This window comes from Papaver somniferum, chromosome 9 (genome assembly GCF_003573695.1).
Source record: "Papaver somniferum cultivar HN1 chromosome 9, ASM357369v1, whole genome shotgun sequence".
Classification (NCBI taxonomy): Eukaryota; Viridiplantae; Streptophyta; class Magnoliopsida; order Ranunculales; family Papaveraceae; genus Papaver; species Papaver somniferum.
The window spans coordinates 66,898,734-66,919,713 of record NC_039366.1 but is presented as its reverse complement, the minus strand read 5'-3'; the positions used below and the strand labels follow the sequence as shown (position 1 = coordinate 66,919,713).

The window sequence follows — 20,980 nt, the reverse complement described above, 5'->3', positions numbered from 1 at the left end:
CATATATAATTTATCCATTCAACATATCAAAATAATGAATAAAACAATCACATGAAAATAAATCATATGGCATCGAGAATAGGTTTTCTCGTATGGGGCTCATGGCCTGATTACCATCGTGATTGTTTTGAGAAGATATTTTCTCGCACAAGGGTTTGGTTTACCCAGATACCATTCGTAATGGTCTCGAGAAGATGTTTTCTCGGATGGGGATCGTGCCCCAATTACCATCTCGAGAAGATGTTTTCTCGGATGGGGATCGTGCCCCAATTACCATCTCGAGAAGATGTTTTCTCGGATGGGGATCATGCCCCAATTACCATCCATGATGGACAAATTTCATATTAAGAACACTAAGTTACCCTGCAGGAAAACACAAGTATGACAAGAGGAAGATCAAATGTCCCTGCAAGCAAACACATACATATAGAACAAGAGGAGGATGTATGTATGATACACCATTTAACCCTGCAGGAAAACACATATATATAACTAGCAGATGTACCATACATACATCAAGTGTACCTGCAAGAATACAGAAACACAATAATAGCTTTATTGCGGATTATGACTAATCCGACTTTACTTTATGCGGATAATTAATCCGACTTAACCGAATTCTCCAACCATAATGGAGATTTGCTGCAAAACATGAAATGTTAATACATCATGATGTTAAAAGCATTTAATAATTCTAAAGCATTTACTTTAAGTGAACAATTTCTGTTCAGTTTTATGTGATAAGGTGTCGCATTATCGTTTAATATGATGTTCGTTGTGGAGCAAGTGCGCTTGACTGTGGCACTTAATTCTGGATGTACCAGTGCGATACGTATATCGGCTTGAGTCATTGAGACTAGCTTTTCTAGCTTGCTTTTAAGCAAAATTGTGCCTTGGTTAGGCATATGTATATTCATTGAATACTGAAAGAAGATAAAGTGCAGAAATGTAAAGGGAGATAGATCTTTTTACGTGGTTCGGTCAATTGTGACCTACATCCACGGATTTCACTATGTTGTGAGGTGTTTACAAGATCTCCATTGGAGAGGCTCTCATGGAGCTCTTGGGAAGAAGAAGACCTATGGAGGCCAGATGAGAGAGAGGGGAATAGTCTTGGCTATCCGACCATCCCTACTAACCTATTTCTCTTTTTGTTTTATAGGGTAGGTGGTTACATTAAATTATATATATGCCCCTAGGCTGACTAGATGGGATAAGACTAAGTGGTTGGGTATACATAGTGTATTTGGTTACATTTTAGTAGGGTACTTCGACTCCTAATCTTGCGCCACGTAGCGAGTTGATATTTTGCCCTCACAGGTGGGGGTGATGGAGCTGGTGTGGTTGTGGAGGAGGAGAAGAAGAGAAGAAGATGAAATAAAAAGATTAAACCTGATTTAGGGTAATAGATTTTTAAAGGGTAAGGGTAGTTTGGTAACTTATCCATTAGAACTCCCTAAAATCCTTAAAAAGAGTCCAATCTAGCCAGGTTCTTAAAGTCAGATTTGATTTTTATACTAAATTTTCACATATAAAATTTGTCTCGGCAAAATCCCGTATCTTGATAGAATCTCAACAGTCTCAACGAGTTTTTTCTGTCAAATCCCGTCTCTCCGAGAATAACAAACTCGTCTCGACCATGGACGGAAACCGAGATTCTCAGGTGAGACCTCGGGTGTCTGATATCGACTAGATGCTACAAACCGAAACGTAATAAAAGCTCGAACAAAAGTCAAAGAGAGTCAACAAAGTAGAAACAGTCAAAAACGAACACAACCAGGAGTCAATAGAGGAATAAATAAGAAGACGTGTTATCCTCAACATAATTCACAACAAACTTAAAATATTTCCCAAGCAACAACAAAAGCTCAAGTCTATTATCGGTGGCGAAATCGTGACGTCTTTCCCCCATCTCTCCCTCGTCTTCATCGAAACTCCAATCCAATTCTTTAATCTTCGACCTAATTATTAACAGGTATTATCACTGATTCTTCTTTCTTCGATCTTCGACCTAAAATTTATCTTCCTGGTTGACTTCGCTATGCAATTGGGTTAGTTACATAGAGAATTTTGATCAATTTGATCCTCATCTTATCTTTAATTTCTGGTGTTTCTGATATGTTCCTCTTTGTTTCTACGGTTGTGTTGGATTTTGAATTGGACTCAGTTTGATGTTACTTCCGTTAGGATCACTAAGAAAACTAATATATATATATATATATATATATATTGATTTACACATGAGAAGAGCTGATCAAATGTGAAATTTTAGTTGAGAAACAAAATTTGGGTTTTTTCTTGTTGGTTCTAGGGTTTATCTGCATGTTCTATTGTTAGTTTCATATTGCGTTCAATGTTGTTTTATCATCGAGTATATATAGTAGTTTGAACTAATTCCTTGATTTTGTTTCTATCTGTGAAAAGAGATGTTAATTTGAGGTGTTCGGTACATTAACTGAATTCCGAATTGTTGAGTTTTGGAGGAATGTCTAATGGTTGCTTTTGTGCTGACTGTAAACTTTGCTTCTGTTTTTTTGACATGTTTTGAGGTGTTCTGTACATTAACTGAATCCCGAATTATTGAGTTTTGGAGGAATGTCTAATGGTTGCTTTTGTGCTGACTGTAAAATTTGCTTCTGTTTTTTTGACATGTTTGTGCTTGTTTGAACTTGCATTCTGAAGAACTTGATTCTTTATAACTGACCTACTTTTCATATGGGGCAGTTGTGAAAATGTATTCATGTTAACATTTGCAGACTTTTTACGTGTCCTGATTTTTTTGTTTTAACCCCAGTTGATCAACTTATGTGGTTCTAGCTAGCATCCCAACAATCCAAAAACTAGTTGTATATCCATTATTTTACCTAACTTTGTCAATAATTTGAATTTGATTATGATTTATGATCTTAAGATGTTATTATTCGCAGCTACCATGGCATCTTCTTTTGATTCATGGGCGAAGGAATTTAATGAAGCTACTAAGCTTGCTGAAGAAATTGAAGCTATGATTGCTGAGAAGATTTCTTCAACCTCAGCTGGACCTGATGCACAGCGCAGTACATCTGCAGTCCGGAGGAAGATTACAATTTTGGGGACCAGACTTGATAGTTTGCAGTTGCTATTGTCAAACCTTCCAGCTAGGCAGCCAATGTATGTGATTTACCTGAAGTCTTATCAGCCATTTATGAAATTTGTTTCATATGTTGTTGTGGATTCCATATCTCAACATATTATGGTCTACAAAAAGATTCTCATGATCATTCAACTCTACCTTGAGCCATACCTATTTAATTCACATGATATTCTTGTTTCCACAATTTAAAAATGCATGAGTGATTTATACACTAATGAATCGATATCTTCAGCTCGCCGTGTATTCTCATTCCTTGTGAATGATTTATTAGTGACTTACTAGTCTTCATTGTACACACTTGAACCATCTTGCACATTTTTTGTTTGAATACGGATAGGCTAAGTTTACCGGAACTCGAAAGTGTTAATCTTATTCTGATTCCTTAATATACCCTGTGCAGATCAGAGAAAGAGAAGAATAAACGCGAAGACATGATTTCAAATTTGAGATCTAAAGTTGATGAGATGACCTCTACTCTGAACATGTCCAACGCCAATAGGGAGAACTTACTTGGAGAAGATGCAAAGCCAGCAGACCTGATGACTAGAACAGCAGGGTTGGACAACCATGGGCTTATTGGACTACAGAGACAAGTTATAAGAGGCATGTATTAAGCTTTGAGCATCTGGTCATGTCACATATTTCCTTCTTTTATCTCAGATTGTTCGTTTAACCTTTGCTAATATGGGTCTGTTATCGGCTGTGGCATTTGAACAGAGCAAGATGAGGGGCTAGACAAATTGCATGACACGGTATTAAGTACGAAACATATTGCATTGGCAGTTAACGAGGAACTTGATCTTCACACGAGGCTCATTGTATGGTTTTTTCTTTTTTCAGGCTTCATCTGTTTTGCATTCCTTTCTAAATTTCTATTGTAGTAAGTTAAAAATCATCTGTGAAACTTACAGTTTTTTTCACCATTGTACACAGGATACTTTGGACGAACATGTGGAATCAGTTGACTCTCGTCTACAGGTTATTCCTCTATCTATACTGATAGATATTATATTTGGCTAACATGAAAAAGAGAAATCCAAATACTGTCTGGATATACCATTAGTACTAATTCATTATTTGTTTTCCATGAAATCAGCGAGTTCAAAAGAGGGTGGCGATTTTAAACCGGCGTACTAGGGGTGCTTGCTCCTGCATGTCCCTACTTGTATCAGTAATGGGTATTGTGTTTTTAGCTGTTGTTGCTTGGTTGCTGATTAGATACTTGTAAATTGTCATATCTATAAATGCTACTAGCGACATCCACCTTTCCAGCTCTGATCCATATGTCCATCTTTATGTTAGTCGTCTTTGGTAGTGGCTTTGTATTCCCCCTTGTTTATACATGCAACAGTTACCTTATGTGGAGGCAAGCGTAAATGATGAAAATGTAGAATTTTGCTATCTCCGACGTCCAATCTTCCAGTCTTATCGTGTGGCAAAACTGAACACCCGGTCATTTGTTTTTACTACTAGCCCAATCTAGTTTTAGCCATTCTAGTTCAGAACGAGATATGCATGTTTTAAATCTGTTACAGGTACCAATGATTCCAGGTTTCTGGAATGCAGTTGAATCTTTCGATGAATGGTCTGTAGTCTGTGATCAGATTGGGGTTTGACAACTTTTTACAGTTGGCCGTTGGGAAAAAGTATGTTGATCTACCCATCCTCAAGCCCAAAAGTAAGAACATAAGATTTTATTGAGTAGGTTTTCCTGGAAACATCAGATGTTGCTAAAAGATATAGTGAAACTCCCTTCAAATTTGATTTCTTGAAATTGCAGTTATCACATTTCCAATTCCAGCATTAGTTGATTCAAAAACTTGGCTAATGACTTGTGACTGATAGCCGCATTGCAAAAGTGTGAACAAACCGCACACACCTTATGGTAACCCTATGAGTCAACAGAGGCAAAATGTTATTTTAGTAAATAGGTAAATTTATCGGGCGATGATACAACTCAGTTTCAAATTCAGCACGCAACTGTGTTTTTCCTGAACAGGAGATTGAATAAACAAAACGGAAAAGACAACTAACATGGTCCAGATATAGGATAATTAATCCAGACCTTTGATCATTTTCATCTTCATCCCATTATCAATCCCAATAATAGAATCATTTCCCTCTTCACCGTTAAAATTGTGACATCTATTGTCCAAATTTTGGACTAGTCCCTGTAATCCCTGTTGAACTAGCTGTAGCAAGGTCGAAAACAAAACTCAGTACATCGATTTCGTTGATTACCGCACATCTGATGCTCTGTCCTCAATAACAACGTTTGTGGTGTGGTCGATTGTGAATTCACGGTGACGGAAAAATAAAATAATTAGTTGACTAAATATTATACTGTCGGTAACGGCAACTCTTATCAACGGGTATCTAAAGAACACTCCTCCATACATTAAAATATCAAATTTTATTTTCTTGACAATTTTCTTGAGTTTAGTGTCACCCATTTAATCACGGCACTGATGAGAAATCTTAGTTTAGTTAGTTAATGAGAAACAACACTAGACTAAGAAAAATACGAATCAAATTCCATCTTCATCATTTTCTGATCAGTGATGAATCAATCAGTAGTAGCAGGAGATTTCAGGAAATCTCCGATAACAAAAGTACTAGGATTTGCTGTAATTGCATTCATATTCTTCTACACCAGCAGCTTGTTTTCTACACCAATCAACATCAAATTACAAAGAAAACTGTTGCAATTTCTCCGAATGCGAATAAAACTACGATATCATTGATGAATGAATCAACAGCAGTGGCGCCTGCTCGACCTCGACCACCGAAACCACCACCTGGGATTGCTGAGAAATTTGGGTTATTGATGAGAATGGAGTTATGTCTGAAAATTTTGAAGTTGGTGATTTTGATTCAGATTTTGAAGTTGGGTGTTGTGAAGCCGGAGGATGTTAGTTCTTCTACTTCGGATAAGGTTAAGATTGTCATTTGGCAAGTTTTCTTTCTGTTATTTCAGAGACTACATTACTTGTTTGGATAATGTTGAAGAGATCAATAAGCTTAATTCGACTGAGAATGGGGACAAATTTGAACGGCATTGTCCTCGGAAAGATGATCCGAGGTTGAATTGCTTAGTTCCGCCACCGGAACGTTATGATTCCGTGGCCAAAAAGCTGAGACAAGGTACAATTTGTCTTTGTTTTTTTTCGCTGTACTTTAACTGCTTTAGTCCAGTAGCTTTAACATTTGACAAAAATGTTGATAGGAATGATTTAGCAATGTGCCGCATATGCGCTTGGTTGATGATAAAGGTGGACGGAATTGGATTGAGAGAGACAATGATGTCTTAAAATTTCCGGGAGGTGGAACTCAGTTTATCCATGGGGATGATCGATACTTGAATCAGATTGCACAGCTGGTTGTTTTTTACCATTTTAAGTTTCATTCTTGCTAATTGAGTATGAGTTGTGACGAGTTTACCTGACTCGATAATATTTTATCGTATTGTTAGATGGTTCCTGAAATTACATTTGGTAATCATACTCAAATTGTATTGGACGTTGGATGCGGAGTTGCAAGCTTTGGTGCTTTTTTGCTTTCAAGAAATGTGACTGCTCTATCTATAGCACCAAAAGATGTTCACGAGAACCAGATTCAGTTTGCTCTCAAGCGCGGTGTGCCTGCAATGGTGGCAGCTTTCGCAACACGTCGCTTATTGTATCCAAGCCAGGCTTTCGAGTTGATACATTATTCAAGGTGTAATGGTAAGTCATTGGACGATGAAATACTGTATACTGAAACTGAGAAATGTGATTGTTGAACTTATGTAGTATGACTGTGCTGGTTATAAATTGTTTTTCGTACTTTCCTTGAACTTAGATTTGGTGATCTCTAAAAATCTTCACTAGGATGTCTTACTGGTTTCCGGTTCGTCTAGCTAGAAAAAAGACAGAGACGTCAGAGACTGAAATTGGTCTTTCAAAATTATCATGATTTTGGATATTTTATACTGAATACAATTGTTTTTCTCTTTTAATTGTGGTGAAGATGGAGTTTATCTTCTTGAGGTCAACAGGATGCTCAGAGGTGGAGGATATTTTGCTTGGGCATCACAGCCGGTCCATAAGCATGAATTGCCCTTGCAGGAACAATGGAAAGGTATAATATGCAATTATGGATGTCCTACGTCGAATGGCTAAATGTTTTTCTTAACACAGCATGTTTTTGAGAAGCGTTTTTGCCTAACCTTACGAATTTTTATTGCTTGCAGAAATGGAGGACCTTACTACTCGTCTTTGCTGGGAGCTTGTGAAGAAAGAAGGATATGTCGCTATGTGGCGTAAACCTTCAAACAATAGCTGCTATCTGGGACGGGATGCTGGTGCCCAACCTCCATTATGTGATCCAAACGATGACCCTGACAACGTCTGGTATCTCTATTATCCATTTTCAACTTTTTTTTTTTAATCTTCGAAATGAAAATTGCTTTTTGTTTCATGTATTTCATCAAATCCACCATTTGAATCCCCAAACTCTCTCCCTTAAATACCTAACCCATTTGCTGAAGTAGCAAGAAAGAGACAACCTAGTTAGTATGATTCTTTTACCGTAACTAGCTTAATCATCTTCATGGTGCCAACTGCCAAGCTATTTAATAGGCTTTTCCTATCTAAGGCTCGCTTGTGCTTTGTCACTAGCAGATCAAGACCCTGAATTCACGTTCCATCACTCTTATTACCGAAGAATTTTGGTTTCCCTCTTAGTAGCTTTCTCAAGGATGATAATACCATTCATGCATTACTTGAACTGCAATTCCTTCTTTATTTTATTTTTTGGTAATGAAATACTGAAGTTGCTCTTCCTTAATTCTACTATACATAGCTAGTAATGGCAATAGCAGATTCCTTACTGTCACTGGTCCCCTCTTATTGATGATATTTTTCATAGGTACGTTGGTCTGAAAGCATGCATTACCCGACTACCTGAGAATGGTTATGGGACAAATATCACTGCATGGCCTAATAGACTAGATAGTGTATCAGACAGGCTCCAATCTTTTTATCAAATTGAACATTTGGGTTAGTTTTTCCTTTTACAAAAAAAGTGGCCATAAAAGGGAATCCCTCCCTTCGGGCCCTCCGGTCTGTCGGCCCAATTATTATGTAGATGGGGAACATTGTTTAAATATCCATGGGATCTAGGTTTTCTCTGGTAGTTGCGCTAAAAACCTTTGAAGTATCTGATTTGGGTATTTCTTGTTGGTTTCTGTGTACAGAATACGAACACTTGTTAGGCGCTGTAGCCATGATATGGAGGTACGTTTTCTATTTCATATTTATTGTTTGCAAGGATCGTCTTTCTCTAATTCAAAACGTTAATTTTTTTTCTCTTGCAGTTGTGTTCCTGATACCATGATTTTAAATCATATGAAATCATGTGGAATTGCTATACCTGGTAGTATAAAAGGAACAGAAGGATTGACAGAATTTCCCATCCCAGAAGAGATGACAGAAGAGTGGACAGAATTTTTGGTACGATTCAGTGGTTTTGTTATCCCTGTTTACCGTTTCCAACTTCTTTGACATAAATTATTCATGCTGATATTGTTTGTATCTGGATTTTTATTATAGGCACTTTATCAGGTCCTTGAACACAACAATGAACTAGAACACATATGTGAGTACTGTGCCCTCAGAGAGCCATTTGAGCTGGATAAGCAGAAGCAAAGGTCATCTATGTGTAAATACAATACATCTAATTCCCCTCAAGTAAGACTAGCCTCATCATATATCTATTTTCGACCTGATTATTTTTAGCTTTATTTTTTAATCTTGTTGTGTTCCCAAGTTGAAAATTTTCACTTTCTCATCTCTTGCATGGCATCAAGGTACCAGAAACCGAGCCTATTTATGGATATAAGCCTTGGGTACCGGAAATGTCCGCCTGGATCAGCAGTTGGTTTGATGTGTGTGGTGGTACGGTAGAAGGTGACACGAGAAGATTATAGCACATAAAGAGCACGGGGGAAAAGTTTTTAATTCATGTAAGTGGTTATTATGTCACCCATAAGAAATCTGGATATGGCGCTATTTTACGTGACAATCTGTTGAAGCCAATAATCGTTGAGTGTAAAATGCAGCCTAAAGATGAGAGTGTTTCACTTTTTTATCATGAACTACAAGGAGTTAACCTTGGGTTGGAACTTGCCATTTGTTATGGAGTTCTCAATTTTCGGTTTTATTGTACTTTATCAGCTGTTGATTATTTCGTTCGGGATTGTTTGCATTATGATGCAAGATACCCTCCCAAGGAAATATCTGAATGCAGATGTCACTCCAGATCAAATAACTTCTTTGTAGTATGTAAAGCTTGTTTGAAGTTGAGAATTCCTGTCGACCAGAGGGAAAATGCGGAGCTTATTCTTCCTGTCATTCAAGATATCATCACCAAAGTTTCTTTGTTACACGATAAGGGTCTTCCGTACTATAGGTATAATTTGACTGCTGCTTGTGAAAATAATCGTATTGGTCGCTATGTGGCGAGTCTTGAAGTAAGCAAAAGGATGACACCTCGTGAAATTAAAGAGGATGGGGGTCTAACACGTCTTCTTTATGATGAAGCTGTGGATCTTCACACATGGTGCGACATAAAGCCATCTTAGGTATGTCATATTCTTATGCTAGTCGACTAGAGTTCAACATTATCAATCTCTATAATCTTTTTTTACTCACTAGTATGTATTACATTTAAAACCTTGATTTTGAGTTTTCTTGTGATTTGGAAAAGATATGAGTGACTGAATCTTTGTGTTGTTGGATTTATGATGGCAGAACTACTGTATTCAGTCTGTCACTCCAAACAGTGGTTGTATGTGGAAATTGTCGAACTGTTTCGTGCCAACTGACTGGAGGTAAAGCACTAAAGACTTACCGAGGGATGCTCATTCAGGAGAAAGGGAGATTAGAAGTTGCGATAATCGAATGATGTGGTAATGGTAGAATGAATTTTGTTTTTCTTTCTACTCTTGTTTAGATTTTAATTGGAGAATGGAAGCCAGGGAATTTGGATTTTGGTATTGAAGTAGTCTTGCTGCGGGGCCGTCTGGGTCTTTTGGATTTTTGTTCAAATGATAGTATTACAGCTAGTTTGCGATAATCGAATCATTCTTGCGGCGTTGTTTTTATCTGGACATATAGATTACACATTATGCTATTCTGGAGTTGCTGCTCTTGATTGGGAGATATGTAAAACATGTTGCATTATAATGAGTATATGCCAGTCGCATTACTCTTTCAATATAATGTGTATCTAGTTGCAATATAATGTGATACTGCACTAGTTATTAGCTAAATCATTAGAAGATCAGTGACAACTTTAGAAATTGTTAGAAGTTGGAGGAGATATGATAAGGGAACTAGGAATCAGCAAGGAAGTTCAAATTCAAGGAGACATCTGCCATGTACCTGATGTACAATGACAAGATGGATCGAGACTTGGATAGTTAATTCGTGATGATAAGGATGAAGCACTGCCTAAAATCGAATAAACGATTCACGCACATGGTAGTTTTTTTTTTTTTTTTCTTTTTTGAAACTTCTTTGAAATGCTTCACATGATAGGTTTTCCTTGAGACGTTAGATGCAACAAAAAGATGCAGTAAGAAACTATTGGCCAAATTTTATCTGCTAAATATGCCGTCATTACTTCCTTTCCAATTCCAATGTCAGCGGATTGAAAAACTTGAGACAAATCCTGTATAGCGCGTTTGGATACAAATCTGCTTCTAGAACTATTTTATTTCAGAAAAATCTGATTTTTCTGCTTCTAGAAGTCGTTTTGAAAAATTATTGTCAAACTGGTTTTTGACTTTTCGACTTCCAGAAATCAGAAAGTAACTTCTGAATATACATCCAAACACCCTATTATGCACAACACCCCTTGGGCCAACTTCTTGAGACTAATAGTCGTACTGCAGCAGTGATAACAAACCCCACAACCCTAGAGGCTCAAGCATAACCCTATTATTGTGACGGGGGCAACAAGCTTCTCAATAATTTGCAACTGGCCGCTGTTTCTGTCAGTCTCTGGTCGACTACCGCACGGCTGATGCTCTGGCAGTCTGGCCTCGCATTGCTGCCTTGAATTCACAAATGGCTTCAACAACACAACCCATACGATAGGCACCGGATTCTAATAAAATCGTTTATAAAAAATTCTGGTTGACTGATTAAAATTAGTGTCGGTAACGGCAACTCTTATCAATGACACGCGTATCCAAGAACCCTCCACCCTACATTAAAATATTACTACTACTAATAAACAAATTTTATTTTCTTGAGTTTAGTGTCACCATTTAATCACGGCACTGATAAGAAATCTTAGTTTAGTTAATGAGAAAGAAGAACACTCTTATGTGAAACAAATTTCTTCTTCATCATTCTCTGATCAGTGATGAATCAAGCAGGAGATTTCCTGAAATCTCCAATCACAAAAGTACTAGGATTTGCTGTAATTGCTTTCGTGTTCTTCTATCTGGGACAACACTGGTCTGATGGATACCAACAGCTTGTTTTCTACACCAATCAACAGCAAATTACAGAGAAAACTGTTGCAATTTCTCCGAATGCTAATAAAACTACAATATCATTGATGAATGATTCGACAGCGGCGGCGCCTGCTCGACAACCGAAACCACCACCTGTGATTGCTGAGAAATTTGGGATTATTGATGAGAATGGAGTTATGTCTGATGAATTTGAAGTCGGTGATTTTGATTCAGATTTGGCTGAGGAATATAGGAAGTTGAATATGAGTGTTGTCAAGCCGGAGGATGTTAGTTCTTATTCTGATGATAAGGTTAAGATTAACAAGTTTTCTTTCTGTTCTGAGGATTTTAGAGACTATATCCCTTGTTTGGATAATGTTGAAGAGATCAATAAGCTTAATTCAACTGAGAATGGGGAGAAATTTGAACGGCATTGTCCTCGGAAAGATGATCCCAGGTTGAATTGCTTAGTTCCGCCACCGAAAGGTTATAAAACTCCGATTCCGTGGCCAAAAAGCCGAGACAAGGTACAGTTTGTAATTTGTTTTTTCATTGTAGTTTAACTGTTTGAGTTTAGTAGCTTAACATTTGAGAAATGTTGATAGGTATGGTTTAGTAACGTACCGCATACGCGCTTAGTTGATGATAAAGGTGGACAGAATTGGATTGAAAGAGACAATGATGTATTTAAATTTCCGGGAGGTGGAACTCAGTTTATCCATGGGGCTGATCAATACTTGAATCAGATTGCACAGGTTGTTATTTTGGATTCCATTTCAAACTTCATCGTTGCTAATTGAGTATGAGTTGTTACAATTTTACTTAACTTGGTAGTATTTTATCCTGTTATTAGATGGTTCCTGAAATTGCATTCGGTAATCATACTCGAGTCGTATTGGACGTTGGATGCGGAGTTGCAAGCTTTGGTGCTTTTTTGCTTTCAAGAAATGTGACTGCTCTATCTATAGCACCAAAAGATGTTCACGAGAACCAGATTCAGTTTGCTCTCGAGCGTGGTGTGCCTGCAATGGTGGCCGCTTTGGCAACACGTCGTTTGTTGTATCCAAGCCAGGCTTTCGAGTTGATACATTGTTCAAGGTGTAGAATCAATTGGACTCGTGATGGTAAGTCATTGCACGATGAACTACTGTAAATTGAAACCAAGAAATGTGATTGTTGCACTTGTATAGTATGACCATGGTGGCTGTGGATTGTCTTTCTTTCTCCTTGAAACTCAGAGTTGGTGATCTCTAAAAAATCTTCACTAGGATATCATCATACTGGTTTCCTCTTTGTCTAGCTAGAAAAAATGACCGAGACGTCAGAGACTGAATTTCGTCTTTCAATTTTTTCATGATTCAAGATATTTTATACTGAATACAATTGTTTTTCTCTTTCAATTGTGGTGAAGATGGACTTTATCTTCTTGAGGTGAACAGGATGCTCAGAGGTGGAGGATATTTTGCTTGGGCAGCACAGCCGGTCTATAAACATGAATTGCCCTTGCAGAAACAATGGAAAGGTATCATATGCAATTATGGATGTTCTTCCTCAATTAGCGAATTGTTTTTCTTAGCATCGCATGTTTTTGAGAAGCGTTTTTGCATCATAACCTTACGAATTTTCATTGCTTGCAGAGAATTGTTTTTCACATGGCATGTCTTTGAGAAGCGTTTTTGCCTAATCTTATGAATTTTCATTGCTTGCAGAAATGGAGGACCTTACTACTCGTCTTTGCTGGGAGCTTGTGAAGAAAGAAGGATATGTCGCTATATGGCGAAAACCTTCAAACAATAGCTGCTATTTGGGGCGGGATGCTGGTGCTCAACCTCCATTATGTGATCCAAGTGATGACCCTGACAACGTCTGGTATCTCTATTATCCATTTTCAACTTTTTTTTTTTTAATCTTGGAAATGAAAATTGCTTTTTGTTTCATGTATTTCATCAAATCCACTCCCCAAACTCTCTCCCTTAAATACCTAACCCATTTGCTGAAGAAGCAAGAAAGAGATAACCTGGCTAATATGATTCTTTTACCGTAACTAGCTTAATCATTCACGGTGCCAAGCTATTTAACAGGCTTTTCCTGTCTTAGGCTCACTTGTGTTTTATCACTAGCAGATCAAGACCCTGAATTCACATTCCATCACTCTTATTACCAAAGAATTTTGGTTCCCTCTTAGTAGTTATTTCAAGGATGATAACATTACTCATGCATCACATGAACTGCAGTTCCTTCTTTATTTTGTTTTTTTGTAATGATATACTGCAATTGCTCTTCCTTAATTCTATTATACGTAGCTAGTAATGGCAATAGTAGCTTCGTTACTGTCAGTCATTCCCTCTTATTGATGATATTTATCACAGGTACGTTGGTCTGAAAGCATGTATTACTCGGCTACCTGAGAATGGTTATGGGACAAATATTACTGCATGGCCTGATAGACTAGATAATGTACCAGACAGGCTTCATAGCATACAATTGGAATCCCAAATATCTAGAGGAGAACTCTTCAAAGCAGAGAATGGATATTGGAAGCAGATGCTCACTGGCTATCTTCATACTTACCACTGGGAAAGAAAACCATTTCGAAATGTGATGGATATGAGGGCTGGATATGGAGGGTATGTTATAAATCTGTCTCTTGAGTTCTTTCGAAAGAAAGTACTTGTATCCAACTCTTGAATTACCGTTGCTTCTTATGAGTGTAAAGTTATATGATTGGTTAAACATTCTCCTTCTCACAGATTTTCTGCAGCACTGATCAATCTGGGGATGGATTACTGGATAATGAATGTCGTCCCTGTTAGTGCACCTAACACCTTGCCTGTTATTTATGACCGTGGACTTATCGGAGTTATGCATGACTGGTAAGTGCAATATCAATTTTAGTATTGCTACGGGTTTTTAACATTGCATCTGTTTTACAGAATCCAGCGTTTTTGTCATACAAATTTAAGGACATATCTGAAAAACTTTCTATAGGTGTGAGCCTTTTGATACATATCCAAGAACCTATGATCTACTAAATGCTAATCGCATTTTCTCCACTGAGCAAAAAAGGTACCTCCGTAGTTCTTTTAAAACCCCTTTTTCTCATTTACTAGCCTTGTCAACAGGGATTCATGTCTATAAATATCTTTTGATCAACTTCTATTTTTCTTTCATTAACCTTTTTCCGTTCAACACCACCACAGGTGCAATATTTCAACCATTATGCTTGAGATGGATCGGATATTAAGACCTGGTGGAACTGCTTATATTTTAGACACTGTATTCCTCATGGATGAAATTAAGGCGGTAGGGAAGGCAATGGGTTGGCAAACAACTCCCCGTGACACTATGGAAGGTCCACATGCCAATTGGAAGCTCTTGATATGCGAGAAAAATCTAGTGTCCAAAAAGAAGAAAAGAAGTATGTGAGAGAAGCTTTTTACATGCTTAAAACTAATAGCAGAACATAACTGATGCACCGGAAAATGTCAACACTCAACTTTCAGGTAGACGAGAATCGTCCTTGGCATCCCTTCCGGTAGCCACTGAACAACCTCACGGAGATAAAAACAGCTTCATAAACTGCAATCTGTTGTCTTCTTTCTTTCCTTTGACATCCGCCATGCAATTTTACATGTAACTTATCTTTTGAAGCTATATCAAATATGTTTATACAAGTTATGTTTGTCCAGATTGATATTACAGTCCTTGTACACAAATGAGGAAAATAGAACTCCAAAAAAAAAGAGAAAAAAGATACTGTGTGTTTTTCATGCTAGTCTTTTCAGCCGGTTTTGGAGGCATGGGTTGTATGACTAGAGCCAATTGGCTGGGAATCTGTATAAGACCTCCTTAGACTACGTCTATGTCTTCTGTACTCGACTAGTGTTACTTACAATCATACATTTACCGTTTCCCTAGAGTAATTCTCAAAATGAATTCTCCTTTACCAGATTTATCTCCTTAAATTTTATCAGGCGAATTGAATCTGATCTTACGAATTTTCAAGTGGCTGCTCTGTTGATGGAACCCTTGTATATGAATGGCTATGCAGCTCCTTCCTCTGAGAACCTGTAGGTTTTTCATAGCTGCTACCCACACTGCCGTGTGGAACTTGTGTGTGTACATGCAACAGTTCAGGCGAACTCTTTAGAACATTGTGCTCTCTACTCAGACATTTAGTTGATTCCTCTGCAGCATAAATCCATGAAGAGGTTCTTCTCTGAAGTTGCAAGTCAGCCTCAACTGTTGCCATGTCAAATATAATCACCCTAGCACTTGTGGCAATCTGGTATGAAGTTCCTCGACGATAGATACTTGCCGCCTTGGAACCTGATGTTTCTAAACTTAGAAAGCTTAAATCTCCATATATGGGTGACAACACTCCTGGAGACGTAATCATTTCCTCCTGATCAGTTATGGTTGTTACAGTTCCTTCCAACAGAAATCCAATGCAGTGAGGGGGGATTTCTATAATATCTCCCTCCGTGTAAATGTTCATATGCGACCGTTCCATCACAAGGGATCTCAAATCTTGCATAACCATCTTCTCAAATATTTGAGGAAGCAAGAGTTTGGCAATCACTACAACACTTTCCTGCCACAAGATATCTTCTACAGCAGGATCCGCTTTGAGCAAAGACAGTATCCTTTCACTTTCAACAAAGAAACAGTAAATAACAGAATCTGTGATCAGGTCGTAGATGTAGCGCTTTCCGCTTAGTACTTCATACAGGCCTAAAGAACTGCCATGTGAAAATATTGGATGTAAAGAACCCTTGTTTCTCATATTCTTACTTTCCCACTTTACAACCCCATTTGAAACAAGCCATATTCCATTTGGTATGGTTCCCTCTCTACAAATTGCTACTCCGCGCAGTTTTGTTAGTTCTCTAGTCGAATCTTGAAGATGCAAGCGTGCAATAGAAGGAAGTGCACTCAACAAAGGATGTGCTCTTAGCATATCATCTATCTTTGGCATCTTTGCTAAAGGAGGATTCTTGAAAACTCTCTCCAAATCAGTCTGCACCGATTCATGAAGATGAATCACTTCTTTGTCTTCTAATATCCCTACCTTTTTAAGATTTTCAACATACTCGCTCAAATGCTTTAGCACTGCATATGTTGCTTGTCTTAGTTTTACAACATGCAAAACCTGAGGGAAAGTAGCACGAACCTCTTCCAAAAAACTTCTTGCTTCATCCCCTTCGGATTCACTTTCATTAATCACTAAAGAAACTATTTCACTGTCACCCATAAAGTCATGCAGTTGCCGCCTTGCAATTCTATGAGCAAGGAGAAATGCAGCACACACGTAACACGCAAATTCTAACCGTTCCACTGTGAGATAAGTCGCCAGTTTCTGTGGACATACACTCATCTGGAGCAATCTATAGTGACTTGGCAAATGAACGTGTGATTTTATGCCCTTCCAGTCACATAGAGAATCATGACTTACCAAATCAATTGCTTCATCTACTGATCCTAACAAAGTAGTTGCAATATTCTGGGATATCCTTCCGTCATTTAGCATCCCCCAATAAGCAGCTTGGACTCCAATTAAGAGGCGTACTCGTGTGTCTTTCAAGTTCTTAGCATCAATATTACTCTCATTTTTGGATACATTGTGAGGGTGCATGTGGTCTTCTTCCAGGTTATTCAAGCAACTAAGATATTTTCTGACAGTGTGCCATTCTGCAGGTCCCAGTTCTTCATCATCTTCAAGACCACCAAAGGCTTCAAGGGCTTTATTCATCATTTCGTGCCTGGTGTGTTCCAATATGCGTCTCTTTGTGGTTGATAGCTTATTCATGCCCAGAAAATGTAAAACGAACGATGTCGTCGATCCGTTCACAATGATCGTCAAGAATACAATCCCACTGGTGAAGAATAGAAACATAGCTCCTGTTTCACGATTTAAAAATGCTGAAGTGTCGCTCGCGCGCTTCACTGATAGTGCCATTGACAGTGCCACAACACCTCTTAGGCCTGACCAAACAAGAACAATTGCTTCTTTCCAGTCCAATCTGTACCCAAAGTAATGAAGAAAGGGGTATAAGGTTCCAACAACTATTGAGCGGGATACTTGAACTAAAACATAGAGAAGAACAAGGTAACCCCATGAAGTTTCATGCTTAATGAAATCATTCCCACTGTGTATAACAGATTCAGATATTATCACTCCACTTAAGATGAAAATGAGAGTGTTGCCGATGTAAGAAACCATTTCCCAAAAATGATGCAAGCTCTGTTGGTTGTCACCCTTAAAGCCCGCCCTAGTAAATGCAGAATAAAACATCCCCAAAGTCATCACTGCCAGGATACCTGACACACCAGCGCCATCTTGAGCAGTGAAGTAAGCAAGGTAGCTCACAGCAAGTGTCAACGAAATCTCTATAACAGTGTCATTGAAAATAAACCCCAACCAGAAAACAGATACCACTCCAAAAGCAAGACCAATACCTAGAGCTCCAACTGATACTTGTGTTAGATATGTGATTATATCTCCAAAACTGAAACTCTCCCCAAGGACCATACGGAAAAAAAACTGATACACCACAACTGCCACACCATCGTTCATCATTGATTCTCCATCGATTATAGTAGTCAGTTCTTTACTTGCACCAAGCTCTTTCAACAAAGCGACAACAGCAACCGGGTCAGTAGCACTAAGAAGCCCCGCTAGCAACAAAGATGTTTTCCAACTCCAGTTGTACGGAAAAACAAGCTTCAGCGCAGATCCAAGACAGAAGGTTGAAATGAGTACACCTGGGCCAGCGAGAAGAAGCATTTTCCCAATGCATTTCTTGATTTGGTGTACTTCCATTAAAAAAGCGCCCTCAAAGAGAAGAGCAGGAAGAAAAACAGCCAAGAGAAGATCCGGATTGATACTTGCCCATAAGCAAATACCAGCCCCAAGTTTTCCGAGCCGGAGATTTGTACCAAATTCTAAAGATCCAAGTCCAATTCCAATGACTAGTAAAGCAACTGTGTAAGGTACTTTAGTTCCACGAAGTAAATGCCTTGTACTAATTCCCAATACCATACAAAGTCCAAAGAACACAATGGCACTTGTAGCTTCACTAACTTCCTCAACTTTTCTCACGGCAAGTGAAATTGGCCCATCTAAGACAACCGACATCTTCGTGGTTTTAATTCAAAGCCCTAGATTTAAGTAATTAAGCTCCTTTAACTCTACTAGTGTATAGTCGTGACTGGTATCATCCGCCAAAAGCAACGTCCAAAAGTGAAGCAGCAGCTTTTTTGGTCTTCGCTCATGGCAGCTCTTCTTCGTTGTGCATAAATGCGATATTACTCGCTACGTGTATTAGTTGCAGCGTAATTACGTCCCGATACAAGAGAATTAGGGAATGAACCAATTAAATTGGGTCGCAGCGCTGGTTTCATTAAGACCTGTGTGCGATCTATAGGCAATAAAATGAAAGTCAATGCGCATTCCAGAATGCAAAACCTATCCCGCAATTTAACCATAAAAAGAAAAAGATAAGAAATACAGAACAGTAATAAGACATTGTAGTGCTTCTCTTGATCTTAACTAGCAAGGACGCATGCGCGAGGCCGCTTCCTTGGTTACATGTCTCAGATAATGTGCCTTGGTTGCCAAACTAAAATCCCAATATAGCAAAACAAATATAACTCTTGGACCATGATGTTAAATGAAATCGTTGATTTAACATGAATGTTTGGGTACATTTTCTTTATTCTAAGATCCTACTTGCTCCCCTGTCTTTCAACAAAAGATACTAAACCCAGCTACATATATATATATATATATATATGATTCATTGTTTGGAATGATGTACTCATGGTTGCATTTGTAGGTAAACCAATAAAGCTTGAGGTTATAGTTATGAAGGTGGATAATTATACACTGAAGGTAGTTAAACAGACTTGACTAAACTGCAAACATTTAGTACTTCAGTAGTAATAAAGGTTTGAACATGTCTCTTCTCTTAGGAAAATCAACAAACACATGGAACTCAAAAATCTAATGGGTTCATAAAATAAAAATACATTCTCCAAAATCTAAAGGATAGAAAAGCAATGGTAACTGAAACTGGGTAACTAAAAATTCAAATATCAGGTCAAATAAGAGTAGAAATTTGGTGACTGAAATTCACAAAAATCTGAATTAATTAGATTATAATTAGGAGTTTGGGACTAACCTTATTGCTGAAGAAAGAAATTGGAGACTGCAGTATAAAATGTATGTGCACAAATGAAGCATTATCTTCAGCTCGGAGCGTAGTCTCGCTCCACTTTAACGTTGACTTACTAGTGTTCCGACTAGAGAGAAAAGTCCAAGACTTGGAGGAGGTTTCTGGTTTACTACTTTTATCTCTGTCCGAAAAAAAAAAGAAAAGAAAAATGTTTACTACTTTCATCGATGGACAACGGTTATATTTTTCGGGTTTTTTTTTTTCCCTGAAGCATGAAGTTATATTAAGATCAGGAATAAATAACACGAGAGTACGTTGTACCCATACAGTCTGCCATTACAAATATAATAGTGAATGAACAGTGAATAACAAACTATCTTCAGAAAAAAAAAAAAAAATTATTTTAGCTGCCTTCTGTTTTATAAGCACAAATGATTCATTCAGCTGGGCAATGGATTACATAAATTATAAAAGTAAATAAAAAGTCTGCCAAGTAATTTATTTATCATTAGAAAACCAACAAATTAATTGTTAGATTCTATTATTAGGTATTTTTATCACAAACCAAAATTGAAGTATACTATAAAATTAATGAACTGTTTTTATTCAGTAAACTCTTGTGGGCTAGTGTTCATTTCTTACACTCCTTTGCAAATCTGCATCAACAATTTTACACATCGGTGAAGGCTGATTTTCATACACCTGTCAATTATTCTTAAGATTTCGTAAGACACCGCTCAATTCCCACCAACATCTTAGTACGCAGTATTGCTTTAGATTCTCCAAATTAATAACAGAGAAGTTGGGAATATATTTATCCTTAAATAACAATTTGTAAACTATATTCCAAATTTATAAAAAAAAAAATAATAAAGATGATATTTTATGATCATTATTATTTCATTTATTCGGCATACAATATCAATATCATAAAGAATGCATAACACGAATGACAAAAACATCACAATGTCATTCATGTTACCATGTCACAACCTTTAGGCACCACGAAAGCCCTCTAGCTGAAACATGAGTCATGTTAATGGCACTAAGAAAGGCGTGTATACAATAATGGACACACATCTGCTTGGAATTGGATTTCTGGACTTTAGTGCACTTCATCAACAATATGTCACAATTACCATGGTACCTGAGTAAAATGATTGA

The 20,980-nt window shown here is 37.7% G+C and overlaps 4 protein-coding genes and 1 pseudogene across 6 annotated transcripts; 4 read left to right on the top strand and 1 right to left on the bottom strand.

Moving 5' to 3' along the window:
* Positions 1-1,838: 1,838 nt before the first annotated feature.
* On the top strand, positions 1,839-4,599 carry LOC113308649 (syntaxin-51-like). 2 transcript variants are annotated; one of them, XM_026557112.1, is made up of 6 exons: positions 1,839-1,975; positions 2,928-3,150; positions 3,534-3,736; positions 3,851-3,951; positions 4,067-4,111; positions 4,230-4,599. In XM_026557112.1, exons 2-6 carry the CDS (start codon positions 2,933-2,935, stop codon positions 4,359-4,361), a joined length of 699 nt encoding a protein of 232 aa, XP_026412897.1. In that variant the 5' UTR covers positions 1,839-1,975; positions 2,928-2,932; the 3' UTR covers positions 4,362-4,599. The 2 variants fall into 2 exon arrangements, with proteins under 2 accessions (XP_026412897.1, XP_026412895.1); XM_026557110.1 differs by having other exon boundaries at positions 1,866-2,051.
* Positions 4,600-5,330: 731 nt separating this feature from the next.
* Positions 5,331-8,348, top strand: LOC113313485 (annotated as a pseudogene).
* A 25-nt stretch (positions 8,349-8,373) lies between these two features.
* Positions 8,374-10,390, top strand: LOC113313484. Of its 2 annotated transcripts, none has more exons than XM_026562267.1 (5): positions 8,374-8,409; positions 8,490-8,625; positions 8,725-8,862; positions 8,989-9,755; positions 9,925-10,390. In XM_026562267.1, exons 1-4 carry the CDS (start codon positions 8,399-8,401, stop codon positions 9,076-9,078), a joined length of 375 nt encoding a protein of 124 aa, XP_026418052.1. In that variant the 5' UTR covers positions 8,374-8,398; the 3' UTR covers positions 9,079-9,755; positions 9,925-10,390. The 2 variants fall into 2 exon arrangements, with proteins under 2 accessions (XP_026418052.1, XP_026418051.1); XM_026562266.1 differs by having other exon boundaries at positions 8,982-9,755.
* Positions 10,391-11,416: 1,026 nt separating this feature from the next.
* LOC113310866 (probable methyltransferase PMT11) lies at positions 11,417-15,409 on the top strand. Its single transcript, XM_026559676.1, has 9 exons — positions 11,417-12,166; positions 12,245-12,394; positions 12,493-12,763; positions 13,051-13,161; positions 13,349-13,508; positions 14,009-14,266; positions 14,390-14,512; positions 14,628-14,705; positions 14,840-15,409. Exons 1-9 carry the CDS (start codon positions 11,546-11,548, stop codon positions 15,063-15,065), a joined length of 1,998 nt encoding a protein of 665 aa, XP_026415461.1. The 5' UTR covers positions 11,417-11,545; the 3' UTR covers positions 15,066-15,409.
* A 19-nt stretch (positions 15,410-15,428) lies between these two features.
* Positions 15,429-20,023, bottom strand: LOC113310865 (sodium/hydrogen exchanger 8-like). Its single transcript, XM_026559674.1, has 2 exons — positions 19,823-20,023; positions 15,429-19,060 (listed from the first exon to the last, which is right to left on the bottom strand). Exon 2 carries the CDS (start codon positions 18,775-18,777, stop codon positions 15,631-15,633), a length of 3,147 nt encoding a protein of 1,048 aa, XP_026415459.1. The 5' UTR covers positions 18,778-19,060; positions 19,823-20,023; the 3' UTR covers positions 15,429-15,630.
* Positions 20,024-20,980: the final 957 nt, after the last annotated feature.